At 45.2% G+C, this 13,748-nt stretch overlaps 1 protein-coding gene across 1 annotated transcript in view; it reads right to left on the reverse strand.

The window, feature by feature from the left end:
• LOC129860854 (RNA binding protein fox-1 homolog 3) overlaps positions 1-10,533 on the reverse strand; it is a 64,230-nt gene extending 53,697 nt beyond the window's left edge. Inside the window, exon 1 of the mRNA XM_055931706.1 lies at positions 10,449-10,533. Coding sequence (XP_055787681.1) covers positions 10,449-10,457 — 9 coding nt within the window. The 5' untranslated portion in view covers positions 10,458-10,533. The remainder of the gene's footprint in view (positions 1-10,448) is intronic.
• Positions 10,534-13,748: the final 3,215 nt, after the last annotated feature.

The raw sequence follows: 13,748 nt of genomic DNA on the forward strand, positions 1-13,748 counted from the left end.
GGAAGGCTGTGGGATCATTAGAGACACAGCAGAATGAAAGAAAACCTCCACTCTTCCTAATGACTGGGATGAAAGCAATGGTTAATTGTTGTCTACAATGGACACGTTATTTCATTCTAACTAATTACCTTGTCAGATGAAGGGAGGGACGGAGAGAGAGAGGCCGAGAGGCTGTGTATCATGTTGCATGGACACACATGCACACACACACATACACGCATGGATGCACACACACACACACACACACACACACACACACACACAGCCTTGTCCCGCCTTACTCAGCAGAAGCGCAAACTCAATGGAATTGATCACCTGGTTGATGGAAGAGAGACAGATGGAGAGAGAGAGAGAGAGAGAGAGAGAGAGAGAGAGAGACTGAAAGAGAGAGAGGTCTGTGCTGTAGCATGTTAACTCAAATCAAAGACAGTCCCGTCTTCCCCTATGTAAAGCTTGTCTGGTCGCCATCACTTTCTTCAGCCAAGCGGTCTCCTCCACTTCCTCTCTCTCTATCATTCCTTCTTCATCACTTTCTTTCAGCAGGCACTCTCCAACTCCACACAGCAAATTCTCCAGGGTTGACTCAACACTGACCATGTTAAATTTAACACTAGGCCAATGTGTATATTGGTCCACGCCTAGTGCTGAGGCTGTTATACAGTGTTATGGAATTAACAATTATAGTGTTACGCAATAACACCTCCTTTAGTATTTCTAAGAGTAGGAAGTGTATATAGTCTGCACCAATGCTGTTATGCAATAACACCTAACTTAGTATTTTTAACCATTACGGAAAGAGGTTAGTATTTCTTTAAGAGGCCGCTTGTTGTTGATTTACGTACGTAACAACATTATTTGCAACTGTTTAGGGTCACATGCCCTTATGTAAGACTTCAGAACAGGCAGCAGACACACTGAAACATAACCATAGACCAGTTAAACTGGTACAACACTTCTACTCAGGGGTGGCCAAAAATAACTAACTGAAAGCCAAGCCCCTACCAAGCCATGTCTTAATATAATTTCCCAGTGTGCCTTGCCTTTTCAAGTGAGTAACCACCTGTGACTGTATTTGTTAATGACATGGTTGTTGAATTCATTCATTTTCTGTCCTGTGGCCTTCATCAAGTCAGTTAAGTGAATAGTATAATTAAAATGTAACTGTCCAAGACAATACATGTTTCGTAAGGCCTTTTTTTTCTTTTAATGAAGTTACCTGAAAGTCCTTCTTAAAAGGCCACCTCAGGTTTGCAAGTCACATTATGCTGGTTTGCAAATTGATGTATAACTCCTATTGAAATCTTGCCAGAGTTAGGATATTCAACATGATTTGGCCACAAACTGCATTCAGAATGACTGTTAGGATCATTAACATTGAATAAGGAGACTACCTAAACCATTCAACTGGAACAACCATTTCAGTAACTAGATTAGTTCCGAATTTTTTTTTTCTGAAAATCATATGTAATGTTAAAACTGTACGTTATTTATCTTTATGTAGCAAAATATGAATCAAAACACTCATCAACAAATCTACCTGTAGTAGAGCATGCTGGGAAAGATAATAATGATGGACATGTTTTTGATGTGAACGTTTTACTCTCCACAAACTAGCACAATCACACTCTCACACTCAACTCTGGTTATAAACACCAACACTGTGGTTATTTTACACCAATGAGTATTAATGTAACACTTACAGAGTTCATTTAACACCTGAATCAACGCCAGAAATGTTGCAGTGAAAAAAAATTCCTTCTCTCTCCATCACTCGTTCTCCTTCACTTTATTCAGGCACGCACAGCAGCACTTTCCTCCTCCACTTCCTCCTCCTCCCCCTCTCTTCCTCCTCAATTCACATTCATCCATTCTCTCACAGCTGTTGCTCGACTCAGTCTCCTCCATTAGTTCAGATTAAAGCTGTTTTCCTTGTGAGGAGCAGTAAATCAAACACACACTGCACATTGTATGATCGCAGCGTGATGGTGCTCCTCATATACTTAGACTGGTTAGCATCATAGCGTCCTCCTCTCATAGTGAATGACTTGTTTAGCCCAACACACTGTAGAAGCTGATGATGCTAACGATGGTAACAGTTTATACCTGTGCTAATGGGCCTGGGGTGCAGATTAAATGCACTGTAAACAAAGTGATGTGTGTGTGTGCGTGTGTGTGTGTATATGTATGTGTGTGTTTGTGTGTGTGTGTGAGAGAGAAAAAGAGAGGGAACTGCTCCTTAACAGGCAATAATAAAGTATCCTTCTTGCTAAATAAACACTGTAGTAAATTTACTTTAATCAGGCCACTAATGAATTGGCATCAAGGGGAGACTGCAATAGAAGCTATGGGTTTAGCTGTCCTATCTATCCCCCTCTGATACCATTACTGCACACATGTTCATCTCTACACTGATTTGTTATTGTAAATTACATGGAGGGATTATAATTACACACAATCTAAAAGGCCAAATGGTGGGGCAGGATGGAATGGAGCCTTATGGAATAAAATGGCTAATCAGAACGTAAGAAGCTTCCGACTGACATGATTCCCTGTTCTGTTTGGAATGCTGCTGCAGCATGATGCAAAGATGGGGGTTCTCCCTGGAAGGCTGGGGCTTCTAAAAAAGGTGATTAGGCAGAGGAAGGAAGGTATCATTAAAAGTCCATTAGCGGACCTGTGATGTACGCCTCGCTCCTCGAGAGAGAGAAACACACACACGCACACACACACAGACTGCTGAGGTGGGCCAAAGGTGTGTGTGTTGGGAGGAGGTGTGTGTGTGCATGCGTGGATGGGCATGTGTGCGTGTGCGTGTGCGTGTGCGCGTGCGTGTGTGCATGCACACACTACAGTAATGACTAATTTAGGACCCTACCTCTGGGAGTGTGTCAGGAAGAACCCTCTTGCGGCTGGCTCTCTAAGTGTCTGGTTATTAATTAAACATAGCATTGGCACTGGGGACAGTATATTAGCCTGTTTCTCTCAGTGTGGTGCAAAATGAACAGGCTCCTGAAGCGACTGGGGCACAGCTAGGGTCTAGTGGAAGCCATCCTGGCTCCCTGTGTCATGCAATATTCATGTGCTCCTTTGAAATCAGAAGAACTGACAATGGGGAAAATTGGGGGTAAACCCCCCGCTAATACTTTATATCTGAAGCCTAAGTGCCTGGTGTTTGGACATTTTGAATATCCTATTTCAGATCATATCCGAGACATGAAAGCAGCACCCAAACTTCCAGAGTTTCCCAGTTGGATAGTTTCAGAGTTTCTGATCTTCTGAGAGAGTTATCAAACACTTTAATGGTAAAGGAGGCCTCAATGCATGTAGGGAAGTCTCAACTCCTCGCTGATATATCCAACGTATTAACCTTCGGTTTCATCCCAAATGGCGTGCTAATAGTGTGTCATTTCAGATGCAGACGTTGAGATTAGAGATCTCCGACACGCCGTTGAGAGAATGAGAGAATTGAATCAGTGAAGTGGGGCTTTGAATCCCAATTATCACTATACCATTAAGCCCTCATGCTCATCGTTGTAATTTCCTCCTAGATGTGTTTTTCTAATTATGAATTAAACTCAAATAAGTTTGGGTAATGAACCCCTGCTATTTTATTCTTTCCATACATTCCCTATTTTTGTGTCCGCGTCAGAGATGGGCAAAATGGTTATTGTTATGTATCTTGTTACAAATGCAAGATACTCTAAAGACCAATGTATCAAAATACCTTTGCAAAGCATTGTAGTTTGATAAAACACCGGTACATTGAGGTATTTTACATGCCTTCACTAAAACAACATTCCAAGTAACGGTAACACATTTTTTATTGTACTTGCTATGACTGTGATATGTGGTTTGTCTACCTTAGTTGAATGCACTGACTTTAAGACACTCTGGATAAGAGTGTCTATTAAATGTCCAAAATGTAAACGTAAATGTGAAAATGAACAATTGCAAAAAACACTGGGTGTTCTTATTGGCTTTGTTTTATATTAAGGACTCCATTCAATCTGTAAAGATGATACAAAATAAATATTTAAGTATTTTTCTTTTCAGCCAACATATGAAGAGTTTACCGTGAATGCAGTCTCGACTAAAGCCAGAAAATTGCCTATAAATTTCAATCACGCTGTAAAACTGAACTTCCGCCATGTGGGTTGAATAGAGCCCTAATACCCAGCATGCTTTGCAAGTGTTCATATTTACATTTACATTCACATTTTGGTCATCTAGCAGACACTCTTATCACACCATAGTGCCAGCAGTCTTCTGATACCAATGCAGGGTAAGAGGGGGCCACAAAATTGTGAAACACTATATTTGTATATTTATTTATTTTTACATTTTATCCCCTTTTCTCCCCAATTTTCGTGGTATCCAATCGCTAGTAATTACTATCTTGTCTCATCGCTACAACTCCCGTACAGGCTCGGGAGAGACGAAGGTCGAAAGCCATGCATCCTCCGAAGCAAAACCCAACCAAGCCGCACTGCTTCTTTAACACAGCACGCCTCCAACCCGGAAGCCAGCCGCACCAATGTGTCAGAGGAAACACCGTGCACCCGCCCCCCTCGGTTAGCGCGCACTGCCCGCCCGCCACAGGAGTCGCTGGAGCGCGATGAGACAAGGATATCCCTACCGGCCAAACCCTCCCTAACCCGCGCGAACCCAGAGACTCTGGTGGCGCAGCTAACACTGCGATGCAGTGCTCTAGACCACTGCGCCACCCGGGAGGCCCCATATTTTTATTTTTTATAGAAAAGTATTTAGTATTTTATTTATTTTTGAAAATACAAATTATAGGTCTCGATGTAGTTCAGGGCGGTGAAATACAAATGACAAATTAGTCAAAAGTAACAGAACCACTGCCCATCTCTGGTCTGCTTTGTTGTAGAAGCACCGACCACACAGCTGATAAGGACCTAAATTGTCACAAGAAGGACCATTAAAAAGAATCCACTGAGAAAACACTTGATTGTTGCATTATTCCCTTGGTTATAACTTCCTTGTGTGACTATGTTACAATGCCTTGTCATTGCCTTCACTTTTGCTAGAATGGAAGGAAATTCCATTTGCTATAATGCCTGGCCTTTGTTTGCATTGTGGTGGTGCTCAAGCGGAGTCGTAATGGCAGATTGAGCCAGTCTCTCATTGCAGCATTTACAGGCAATGGGAGAGGGCGGTACTAGAGCGCATTGTGGGAATGGCAGAACCCTGATGGAATCTGGGCTGCAGCGCTTCAGCCCTGCCCACAACGATTAATCCTTAAAACTGGACCATCGACAAAGAGAGGTGTGTGTGTGTGTGTCTGTGTGTGTCTGTGTGTGTTTGTGTGTGTGTGTGTGCGCGCGCGTACGTGTGTGTGTGCGTGTAAACTCTGAAAAGATTCTACATTCCCTCGTATCCCATCCCACCACCCTAGAGACAATCGAACAACCAACTAACTAACCAAACTGCTTAACTGCCTTGTCTGCAACTGTAGTACTGAACCAAAGAACCAAAGTGGTTAGTTCACTTTTCAAGCCTAAACTTGCCTGGGAAACCTAAAGTGGACAGTTTGAGTTGCTCACTTTCTAAAGTGCAAGAAGAAGGACTAAACATGTGACTTTGTTTTGATTGACCAACTTCTCTAGCCCAGTCCTCCTGACACCAAGTCTTCAGGGCCTATGTCAGTGCGACCCACTGTTAACAGGGTTAGACGCGCTCTGAGCATCGCTGATTGTAGTGAGTGCTAGCAGATTGTCTGTCTCTTCTAATCCTTCTCTCCTCTCTCCTCTCTCAGTGTCTCTGGTTAATTGTGGTGCAGAGCTCAGTGACTTGGAGACTTCACTAAGTGACTGGGGAGTGTTTCTGGAGAGTTAGGAGTCCCAGGCCTTCACACATTCACACACGCACGCAACAGATGTTCCACTCCATCTGAGAAGCCAGGGGACCAGGGAAGAAATCTCCAGCCTCCTATTATTTAAAAAGTTAGTGTTGAGTGTAGTGTATATATATATGGGCTGCCACCAGTAAACACTGTGCTGTAAAGACTGGTCTGGTATTAACGAGCTATAGAGCAACAACCACTATGGGGGGATTTCCATGATACATGTTTCTATTTCTGGGCCATTAGGGAACGGTCTGTCAGGGGGCCTCTCCTCTCTCTTTCTCTCTCTCTCTCCCTCCCTCCTGCATGGCCTGTTGTTTGTGTCTTTCTGTCCTCTCTCTCTGTGTGTCTTTCCTGTTCTAGCCCCCTGTGTTCTCTGTCTTTCTGTCCTCTCTCTCTGTGTGTCTTTCCTGTTCTAGCCCCCTGTGTTCTCTGTCTTTCTGTCCTCTCTCTCTGTGTGTCTTTCCTGTTCTAGCCCCCTGTGTTCTCTGTCTTTCTGTCCTCTCTCTCTGTGTGTCTTTCCTGTTCTAGCCCCCTGTGTTCTCTGTCTTTCTTGTTCTAGCCCCCTGTGTTCTCTGTCTTTCTTGTTCTAGCCCCCTCTGTTCTCTGTCTTTCTTGTTCTAGCCCCCTGTGTTCTCTGTCTTTCTTGTTCTAGCCCCCTGTGTTCTCTGTCTTTCTTGTTCTAGCCCCCTGTGTTCTCTGTCTTTCTTGTTCTAGCCCCCTGTGTTCTCTGTCTTTCTTGTTCTAGCCCCCTCTGTTCTCTGTCTTTCCTGTTCTAGCCCCCTGTGTTCTCTGTCTTTCTTGTTCTAGCCCCCTCTGTTCTCTGTCTTTCTTGTTCTAGCCCCCTGTGTTCTCTGTCTTTCTTGTTCTAGCTCCCTGTGTTCTCTGTCTTTCCTGTTCGAGCCCCTGTGTTCTCTGTCTTTCCTGTTCTAGCCCTCTGTGTTCTCTGTCTTTCTGTCCTCTCTCTCTGTGTGTCTTTCCTGTTCTAGCCCCCTGTGTTCTCTGTCTTTCTTGTTCTAGCCCCCTGTGTTCTCTGTCTTTCTTGTTCTAGCCCCCTGTGTTCTCTGTCTTTCTTGTTCTAGCCCCCTCTGTTCTCTGTCTTTCTTGTTCTAGCCCCCTGTGTTCTCTGTCTTTCCTGTTCTAGCCCCCTCTGTTCTCTGTCTTTCTTGTTCTAGCCCCCTGTGTTCTCTGTCTTTCTTGTTCTAGCCCCCTGTGTTCTCTGTCTTTCTTGTTCTAGCCCCCTCTGTTCTCTGTCTTTCCTGTTCGAGCCCTCTGTGTTCTCTGTCTTTCCTGTTCTAGCCCCCTGTGTTCTCTGTCTTTCTTGTTCTAGCCCCCTGTGTTCTCTGTCTTTCCTGTTCTAGCCCTCTGTGTTCTCTGTCTTTCTTGTTCGAGCCCCCTGTGTTCTCTGTCTTTCTTGTTCTAGCCCCCTGTGTTCTCTGTCTTTCTTGTTCTAGCCCTCTGTGTTCTCTGTCTTTCTTGTTCGAGCCCCCTGTGTTCTCTGTCTTTCTTGTTCTAGCCCTCTGTGTTCTCTGTCTTTCTTGTTCTAGCCCCCTGTGTTCTCTGTCTTTCTTGTTCTAGCCCTCTGTGTTCTCTGTCTTTCTTGTTCGAGCCCCCTGTGTTCTCTGTCTTTCTTGTTCTAGCTCCCTGTGTTCTCTGTCTTTCCTGTTCTAGCCCCCTGTGTTCTCTGTCTTTCTTGTTCTAGCCCCCTGTGTTCTCTGTCTTTCCTGTTCTAGCCCTCTGTGTTCTCTGTCTTTCTTGTTCGAGCCCCCTGTGTTCTCTGTCTTTCTTGTTCTAGCTCCCTGTGTTCTCTGTCTTTCCTGTTCTAGCCCCCTGTGTTCTCTGTCTTTCTTGTTCGAGCCCCCTGTGTTCTCTGTCTTTCTGTCCTCTCTCTCTGTGTGTCTTTCCTGTTCTAGCCCCCTGTGTTCTCTGTCTTTCTGTCCTCTCTCTCTGTGTGTCTTTCCTGTTCTAGCCCCCTGTGTTCTCTGTCTTTCTGTCCTCTCTCTCTGTGTGTCTTTCCTGTTCTAGCCCCCTGTGTTCTCTGTCTTTCTTGTTCTAGCCCCCTGTGTTCTCTGTCTTTCTTGTTCTAGCCCCCTCTGTTCTCTGTCTTTCTTGTTCTAGCCCCCTGTGTTCTCTGTCTTTCTTGTTCTAGCCCCCTGTGTTCTCTGTCTTTCTTGTTCTAGCCCCCTGTGTTCTCTGTCTTTCTTGTTCTAGCCCCCTGTGTTCTCTGTCTTTCTTGTTCTAGCCCCCTCTGTTCTCTGTCTTTCCTGTTCTAGCCCCCTGTGTTCTCTGTCTTTCTTGTTCTAGCCCCCTCTGTTCTCTGTCTTTCTTGTTCTAGCCCCCTGTGTTCTCTGTCTTTCTTGTTCTAGCTCCCTGTGTTCTCTGTCTTTCCTGTTCGAGCCCCTGTGTTCTCTGTCTTTCCTGTTCTAGCCCTCTGTGTTCTCTGTCTTTCTGTCCTCTCTCTCTGTGTGTCTTTCCTGTTCTAGCCCCCTGTGTTCTCTGTCTTTCTTGTTCTAGCCCCCTGTGTTCTCTGTCTTTCTTGTTCTAGCCCCCTGTGTTCTCTGTCTTTCTTGTTCTAGCCCCCTCTGTTCTCTGTCTTTCTTGTTCTAGCCCCCTGTGTTCTCTGTCTTTCCTGTTCTAGCCCCCTCTGTTCTCTGTCTTTCTTGTTCTAGCCCCCTGTGTTCTCTGTCTTTCTTGTTCTAGCCCCCTGTGTTCTCTGTCTTTCTTGTTCTAGCCCCCTCTGTTCTCTGTCTTTCCTGTTCGAGCCCTCTGTGTTCTCTGTCTTTCCTGTTCTAGCCCCCTGTGTTCTCTGTCTTTCTTGTTCTAGCCCCCTGTGTTCTCTGTCTTTCCTGTTCTAGCCCTCTGTGTTCTCTGTCTTTCTTGTTCGAGCCCCCTGTGTTCTCTGTCTTTCTTGTTCTAGCCCCCTGTGTTCTCTGTCTTTCTTGTTCTAGCCCTCTGTGTTCTCTGTCTTTCTTGTTCGAGCCCCCTGTGTTCTCTGTCTTTCTTGTTCTAGCCCTCTGTGTTCTCTGTCTTTCTTGTTCTAGCCCCCTGTGTTCTCTGTCTTTCTTGTTCTAGCCCTCTGTGTTCTCTGTCTTTCTTGTTCGAGCCCCCTGTGTTCTCTGTCTTTCTTGTTCTAGCTCCCTGTGTTCTCTGTCTTTCCTGTTCTAGCCCCCTGTGTTCTCTGTCTTTCTTGTTCTAGCCCCCTGTGTTCTCTGTCTTTCCTGTTCTAGCCCTCTGTGTTCTCTGTCTTTCTTGTTCGAGCCCCCTGTGTTCTCTGTCTTTCTTGTTCTAGCTCCCTGTGTTCTCTGTCTTTCCTGTTCTAGCCCCCTGTGTTCTCTGTCTTTCTTGTTCGAGCCCCCTGTGTTCTCTGTCTTTCCTGTTCTAGCCCCCTGTGTTCTCTGTCTTTCCTGTTCTTCGCTCTCTGTTTCCTGTGCTCATCAAACATGCACAAAGTCTGTGGCAGGGAGAAGAAGCTAGCTGGCTCTGTGCTCTACAGTCATACTGCATGCCTGTGGGGACTTCTTGGTCACTTTGTTGGAATAAGAAGCAGTCACTTCAGAAACAACATGACAGACTTTCACTAGTTGCTACTCCAACTACATAGGAGTGGGTACAAGTTGATGTTTGGGTTGTAAAGGCCACAGGCAAGAAATGCAGCTCAAGACCGGCAGCGTTGTAGATCTTTAGAACTATGTTCCTCCAGGAAGAAAAACAATTAAGCAAGTAAGAAGAAGTTGCCACTAACAACTCACACAGGGTCAGATATTTCATTCTCAGATATTTATTAATTATTCTTCAAAGCCTTTCACAAAGCAGAGAATAAAAAAAAACTATTCTAGAATCATGTGTAATTCTAAAACAGCCCTGTGAATGAACCGTGTTCTGCTCTGAGAACCGCTACAACAGTCTTGGGAATTTAAACAGGTCTAGTGACATGTCCTCTCTCTCCAAGGAACAGTTAAGGACGACGGCCCTGTAACGCCCCGGAGATGAAAGATTCATATTTGTCTCTAATTTGAGGAGGAGAGGGTATGTGGAGGATAGGACGTGAATCATTTAGGCCTCCTCTCTAAAAGGTGTGACGGGCCCATACATCTTTAATGGGGACAGTCTCAAAGTGGCACTTGATGTTCCTGTAGAGCTAAGAGTAGATGGGAGGATTACACAACCACATGCAGAGAGACTGAGACGTGGTCGGCTAGACAATGCGGTACCAGACTAATGTGTTTTGTTAACCATTGACAGGTCTGTGCGTTCTGAACAGTGAGAACACCCAAATCTGGTATGTACACCAACATAGCCACTGTAGTAGGTCAAAGTTGTGTGCTGGTAAACCTTGGTATTGCATAGGTGAAATTAGGCCTTGTGATGCTTATTCAGCTTCAGGTCTTTCTAAATTCTCACTTACCACATATTGTAGAGAATTTTGGGGGGTTAGCTCTGATCAGGACTCAATCCCAGGTCCAGCGACTGTCAAGCCAACACCTTAACCATTATGCCAAGAGGGCCAAACCTTTTGACGAGTCGCTAGGTGTTGGGTTAAGGTCGTTACAATGTATTTTGTGTGTAACAGCTAGCTACTCACCCCAAACATTTGCCTGAGGTCTGGATCTCTGAAGCGGAATGGGATGTTGGAGACATGTAACCGTTTGGGCTGCTGCTTCTCTGATGAATCACACTGCTGCAGGTGGAGCTGATGGGAGCCCTCTGTTTGCGCAACCTCTTCTGCCTGCTGGGGGGAAACACAGACCACAAAAAATATGTTCCTAGCTTAAAGAACACTGGAATCTTGGGTATTGTAAAAAATAAAATGATAGAGTGGAGTTTGGGTGGTTGGAAAAGAGAGAGTGTGAGCGTGGGCGTGCGAGAGGGACAAAACCTCACTAGTCATAACTCATACTGTACACTCTAAAGCACCTTGATTGAAGCTAAAACATTTAAACATGATAATGCAATACCAACCAAAACACAGTGTTTTTTAATAATAAAGAAACATTTCATATTTAACTGCCTCTGTTCTCTAAGAGTGTGTGAATATGTCTTAGACAGCATCCAGAACGGCACCCTATACCCTACATAGTGCATTACTTTTGACCAGAGCCCTATGGCTCTGGTGAAAAGTAGTATACTATATAGCGAAAAGGGTGCCATTTGTGACATAGCCTAAGAGTGTGTTAGTCATACTGTAGGTTATCTTAGTCATACTGTAGGTTAGTGTGAGGGTCAGGTTGGAGGGGTCATGTATTTGATATTCTCTCTGCTCTCCTGGCATTTGTATGTGGCACAGGAGATTAGGAAAGCTGTCTGGGAGGAGTGGACACAGATATAACAAACCAGAAAGGTCTAGACTACAGCATATATTACAATTAGATAGAGAGATGAGGGAGAGAGAGAAAGAGAGAGAGAGATAAATAAAGAGAGAGAGCGAGAGATTAAGAAAGTGAGAGAGAGAAAGTGATGGAAAGTAAGAGGAACGATGGTGAGAGAGGTCTAACGACAGGAAGGAATTGACGGAGAGAAACGGAGGGTGACATAGCATTAGAGAGAGGGAGAGAAGTAAAGAGAGAGAGAGAGAACTAGGGATTCATCCAGACATCCTCTCATCCCTCAGACCCAGTGTGATCATCTGTCCATCACTGGCAGAAAGTGGCAGCGATAGGTCTCCGGGAGGGACGGCCCTTTGAGGTGTCGCCGTGACAACCTCCATTTACTTCACAGTTATCAGAGTAAGCATGACGACAGGGATCTCTGTTACCAACACCCGGGGGACCACTCTAAACAGGCCCTGAGATAAGACAGACACACGCCGCTGGGAAACGGAGTTCAATTGTGGGGAGGACACCAGTGGTGGCTAGTGGCACTTTAACTCAGCTCATATTAATGGCTTGAAACATGGTTTCTTTGAAACATTTTCATTCACTACATTACAGCCATTATTATGAGCCATCCTCCCCTCACCAGCCTCCTCTGGAGGACAGATATCTCAACTTAAGCCTTACCTGAGATGAAACTACCAGGTGGGTTTATATTATCAGAAGGAAAGCCTTCTACTGTCACTAGGTAGATGTTGAATTAACTCCTTTTACTTTGTTTTTTATGTAAATGCTTCACCCTATTCTCATATGAAGGAGGAACTAGGAGGCAGGCAGAACAAGAGAGAGAGAGAGAAAGAGAAAGAAAGGAAGGAAGAGAAAAGACAGAAAGAGAGAGACAGAAAAATAGAAACAAAGCACGAGAATGAGATGGAGAGAGAGTGAGCAAGCGAGAGAGAGAGAGGACGCTGGAGGAGTTCATGTACATAATTAATTAGGATAACATTCAGGAGGAGGGATGAAGAGATGAAGAGATGATGTCAGCTAAACATCTCAGGGTTCAGAGCACGATCAATGAGAGAGAAGTGCTGAAGGCAGCGCCATTGATACAGACAGGAGGAGAGAGGAGGAGGGAGAGAGAGAGAGGAGGAGAGGGAGAGAGGAGGAGGGAGAGAGAGAGAGAGGAGGAGAGGGAGAGAGGAGGAGGGAGAGAGAGAGAGAGGAGGAGAGGGAGAGAGGAGGAGGGAGAGAGAGAGAGAGGAGGAGAGGAGGAGGGAGAGAGAGAGAGAGAGAGGAGGAGAGGGAGAGAGGAGGAGGGAGAGAGAGAGGAGGAGAGGGAGAGAGGAGGAGAGGGAGAGAGAGAGAGGAGGAGAGGGAGAGAGGAGGAGGGGGAGGAGAGGGAGAGAGGAGGAGGGAGAGAGAGAGAGGAGGAGAGGGAGAGAGGAGGAGGGAGAGAGAGAGAGAGGAGGAGAGGGAGAGAAAGAGAGGAGGAGAGGGAGAGAGGAGGAGGGAGAGAGAGAGAGAGGAGGAGAGGGAGAGAGGAGGAGAGGGAGAGAGAGAGAGGAGGAGAGGGAGAGAGGAGGAGGGAGAGAGAGAGAGGAGGAGAGGGAGAGAGGAGGAGGGAGAGAGAGGAGGGGAGAGGAGGAGAGGGAGAGAGGAGGATGGAGAGAGAGAGAGGAGGAGAGGGAGAGAGGAGGAGGGAGGAAGAGCGGGAGGGGAGAGAGAGAGGGGAAAAGAGAGGGAGAGGAGAGACAGAGAAGGGGCGCTGATTGAGCTTGTCTATCCTGGCGGTTGCGTGTGTGTGTGTGTGTGTGAGTGTGAGTGCTAAGTAGAACCATACAGGATTCTTTGGTTTGTCCCCATAGGCTGACATTTGAATATTTTAGTATTTGAATTACTTCTGAGTATTTTGTCATTTGTATTACACTGGGCTGAACTACACTCCAATGTATTTTGTATTTTATAAATACTGTAATTTTAATTTTCGAAATACAAAATACTTTTCCATACATTTTTTTTTATAGTGGTTCACATTTTGTGGCCCCCTTTCACCCTGCATTGGCATCAGAAGTCTGATAGCACTATGGTGTGATAAAAGTGTCTGCTAAACTAACGAAATATAAAAGTATATGGGGAGGACTTCACAATTGTTCATGTAAAAATTAACAATTGTGAAGCGTGCTGAGAATTCTTCTAATGAGCTCCGCCCCGAAACATTACACAGTGTGCTTTGCAGTTAATTTTGGTATGTTCATTTTCACATAGCTAATGTTCACTGGCTCATTAGCTAACGTTACCTGTATAATCTTACTATTCGTATCTCAGTGCTATTTGCTTAACTAGCTAACATTGAACCTGGTTGGTTAGCTACCTGCAAATTCATGCAGGGTAGTAACGTCATGAGTTGTGATTTTGGTTCATTGTTTACCTAGCTAGCTACATGTCTTAACAAAGACTCCACTATGCAACTAACCATTTCGGGTGCATTCGTTAATTCAGTCTAGGCATCTACTCCGAATTCAGAGCGCTCTCGTCTGTGTGCTCCAGAGAGCGCAGAATAACTGATGAATTTA

This window comes from Salvelinus fontinalis, chromosome 1, assembly GCF_029448725.1.
Source record: "Salvelinus fontinalis isolate EN_2023a chromosome 1, ASM2944872v1, whole genome shotgun sequence".
NCBI lineage: Eukaryota > Metazoa > Chordata > Actinopteri > Salmoniformes > Salmonidae > Salvelinus > Salvelinus fontinalis.